At 76.0% G+C, this 3,409-nt stretch overlaps 1 protein-coding gene across 1 annotated transcript in view; it reads right to left on the bottom strand.

The window, feature by feature from the left end:
• Positions 1-2,905, bottom strand: part of CILP2 (cartilage intermediate layer protein 2) — a 5,162-nt gene extending 2,257 nt beyond the window's left edge. Inside the window, exons 1-8 of the mRNA XM_026038792.1 lie at positions 2,845-2,905; positions 2,068-2,166; positions 1,724-1,996; positions 1,112-1,270; positions 778-1,038; positions 576-684; positions 343-500; positions 18-154 (exon numbers count right to left, since the gene is read on the bottom strand). Coding sequence (XP_025894577.1) covers positions 18-154; positions 343-500; positions 576-684; positions 778-1,038; positions 1,112-1,270; positions 1,724-1,996; positions 2,068-2,166; positions 2,845-2,905 — 1,257 coding nt within the window. The remainder of the gene's footprint in view (positions 1-17; positions 155-342; positions 501-575; positions 685-777; positions 1,039-1,111; positions 1,271-1,723; positions 1,997-2,067; positions 2,167-2,844) is intronic.
• Positions 2,906-3,409: the final 504 nt, after the last annotated feature.

Here is a 3,409-nt window from a genome sequence, read left to right on the forward strand (position 1 = left end):
CGCGGCTCCGCGCCCGCCTCGCCCTCGCCGCATGGCGCCGCCGGGCACTGCCCCACGTCGTAGTAGCGGGGCCCCGCGGCCGCCCCGCGGCACTCGGCGGGCAGCTCGATGAGGTTGGGCTCAGGCTCCACCTTGCAGCTCTGCTGCCCGGGGGCTGCGGGTGGCAGTGGGGGACACCGCGTTAGCAAGAGGGTCCCGCGCCGCGCTGGGCACCCAACCTGCTGCTCCTGCACTGCGAGGTGCAACAACCCTCCTGGGCCAACGTAGCCATCTGGGCACCGCTGCCACCCCCGTGCACCCCTTCCCTTGCAAACCCCCGCTCCCGGTGCCGTCYGCGCTCACCCAGCACGACCAGTTGTGCCGGCGCCGAGCGGATGGCGCCTGCCTCGCTGCTGGCCTTGCAGTGGTAGGTGCCGGCGTGTGCCACCGTGAGTGCCCGCAGCACCAGGCGGCTGTCGTACTTGAGCACCTTCCTGTCCAGCAGTGTCCCGTTGTGGTACCTGCGCGGGGACGGTACCTGCGTCAGCGCTGGGCTCGTGCAGCCCCTCACGCCACTGCGCTGGCCCCGCACTCACCAGAAGTACTTGGTGGGTGCGGGGGTGCCAGCRGCGCCGCAGCAGAAGGCGGCAGCCTGCCCGGCGCGTCGCACCTGGCCCTGCGGCTGCGTCACCATGTAGGGCTTCTCTGCAGGGAGGGAAGGGAGCAGAGGTGCCCGGTGCCCCCCGGCACCTCCCCGCCGCCGCCCCGGGCTCCCCGCGCCCGCGGTGCCGCTCTCACCCAGCCGCTGCAGCACCAGCCGCGCCACCGAGAGCCCCGATCCGTTGGAGACGATGGGCGCCAGCGCCGGGGCGAACTTCTCCAGGTGGGCGCTGAGGTTGGCGGCGGCGCCGGGGCAGAGCCCGGGCACGTGGAAGCGGCCGCGCGCGTCGCTCCGCGCCAGCAGCGCCGGCGGGCGGCCCTCCAGGAAGATCCGCGCTCCGGGCAGCGCCGCTCCGGCCGCCGACACCACGGTGCCCTGCAGCGCGTGGCCCGGGCAGGCTGCGGGGCGGGAGCGCAGTGATGAGCGGGACGGCGGCACGGGGGGCTGCAACCCCGCGGGCACGGCGGGTACCTGGGCAGGGCGCGGGGGGACACGGCTGCACCTCGGTGGCCCGGCCGGCGCACGGCGACTTCTTGCCCCCGGGGCAGCTGCGGCGGCGCTGGCGCTTGGCGGCGGCCCCGCAGCTGCGGGAGCAGGGCCCCCACGCGCCCCACTCGCCCCACGCGGCCTCTGCGGGCAGAGGCGCCGGGCGGGCGTCAGCGGCCGCGCGCAGCCCCCCGAGTCCCGCGGCGCTGTGGGAGGCTCCGGCGGGCGCTGCCGCCCAAACCGCCCGGCCGGGCCCTACCTGGGCAGGCCTCGGGGCCGCACGGGCGCCGCTCCACCGCTTTGCCCTTGCACTTGAGCTCCTTGAGCGCGGTGGGGTGGCGGGCGCTGACGCAGCGGCGCCGGCGGCTCTGGGTGCCGCGGCCGCCGCAGGCGCTGCGGGAGCAGGGGCTCCACGCGGACCAGTGCGACCAGTAGATGTGCTCTGCGGAGGGCAGGCGGCCGCTGGCCGGGGTGTCCCGGGGGCTCCCGCTCATCCCGCCGCTCCCCAGCTCCTTCCCTGTGCCAGGGCGCTCCCGGCGCGGGGATGGCGGCGGGGCCGGGGAGCAGCGCGGGCGCTCCGGCCGCGGCGGCACTCACCGAGCGGGCAGAGGAAGCGGATGTGGTAGTTGGAGCAGGTCTTGCCCGGCGGCTGCTCCGTGTTGACGCAGCGGAAACCCTTCTTGGGGCTCACGTGCACCACCTGGCCCACGTCCCGCGGCAGCTCCCACTCGGTGGTGCGCGCCTGCACGGCCACGGGCCGCGCGCACACCCGCGCGCCGTAGTAGAAGCGGATGGCGTCCAGGCTCTCGTAGTCGCCGCCGCCGCCGGGGTGGTCGATGTTGAACCAGGACGTCCACTCGGCACCGCCACCTGCGGCGGGGCCGCCCGTGGGTCGCGGGGCGGGGGGCACCGGGGCGCGCGCGGGGCCGGGGCGCCCCTACCTGCCGTGGCCAGGTCCGGCTCGGCCGGCTCGGGGGCCGCTTTCCAGGGCTTCTCCGGGGCGCTGCTCTTGCCTGGCTCCGAGTCATTCTCCGAGGAGTCTGGGGGACGCGGAGGGCGAGGGTGGTGCGGAGCCCGGCGGGTGCTGGAGCCGGGATTGCCCGGTGCAGCCCGGGAAGCCCCGGGAAGCAGGAGGAATTTGGGCTGCAGCCTCAGAGTCCCGGGCACCCCCAGGACCGGGGCTGTTTGCAGGGAAGGGGCAACGCGGCCGGTGCCACCACGGGGAGCGACCTGGCGATCCCAGCCAGGTGTCCCCGAGCGGCCGTTCCCACGTGCACGGGGTCCCGGTCSCGCAGAGGGGCAGGCGGCATCTCCGGGATGCAGCCGTGCTGGGATGCGGCAGCACCGGGAGCACCACAGGGGCTGCACCGGAGCCCCGGGAAGGAGCCGTCCCCACCGGAGCTGCAGGTGCCTCACGGGAAGCACCACCAGGCGCTTCCCTAGTGGGAGCGGGACCGGGGCGGGAGGATCTGCCCCGCCAGGAGGGGCAGGAATTGTCCCAACGGGAGCGGGACTGGGGTGAGAGGATCTGCCTCGTCGGGAGCAGCAGGAATTGTCCCAATGGAAATGGGACTGGAGCGGGGCGGGAGGACCTGCCTGGCTGGGAGCAGAGGGAATTGTCCTGACGGGAGGAGCTGCCCGGTCGGGATCAGAGGGAATGTCCTGACGGGAGGGACGGGAGGAGCTGCCCGGTCCCCGCGGCGCCCGCCGGGCCCTACCTGGCGCGGCGACGCAGTGGCAGGCGGCGAGCGCCAGCAGCGCGAGCGGCGGCCGGAGCATCCCCGCGGCGGCGCCGGGCGCGACTGGGAGCCCGCGGGCCCGCGCCGCTATATAGGGGCCCTGCCCGCTGCTGGAAACCGGAGCCTGGCACGTGGGGCTCGGCCGGCGCTGGCGCCGGGACAGGCGGCGAGCGGGAGCGGGAGCGGGAGGGACCCCCCCGCCCGCAAGCGCGGGCTTTTGCAGCCAAAAAAAAGGAGCTAAAATTGGATGYGGCGGGTGGGGGGGTCCCTGTGGGGGGAGCAGCTTCCAGCGCCAACCGGGAGCCGCCGGCGGCCCCCCCGGGGCCGTGACCCAGGGGATGCAGAGACCGCGCAGCGCTCGTTGCACCCATGGGTGCACCCGGGGCGGGGGTGTCCGCGGTGCCCCCCCCCGAGCGGGGGTCGCCGGCAGCGCCGGGGCCGCCCCTGCCCGCGGGGCTCCCGCATTGCTGGGATGCCGGGGAAATGAAACCGGGGGGGCGGCGGGTTCGCGGCCCCCGCGCGCGGCACGCGAGCATCGCCCCCC

The sequence above is a fragment of the Nothoprocta perdicaria genome, unplaced genomic scaffold (assembly GCF_003342845.1).
Source record: "Nothoprocta perdicaria isolate Ctin4 unplaced genomic scaffold, notPer1 scaffold_218, whole genome shotgun sequence".
NCBI classification, from domain to species: Eukaryota; Metazoa; Chordata; class Aves; order Tinamiformes; family Tinamidae; genus Nothoprocta; species Nothoprocta perdicaria.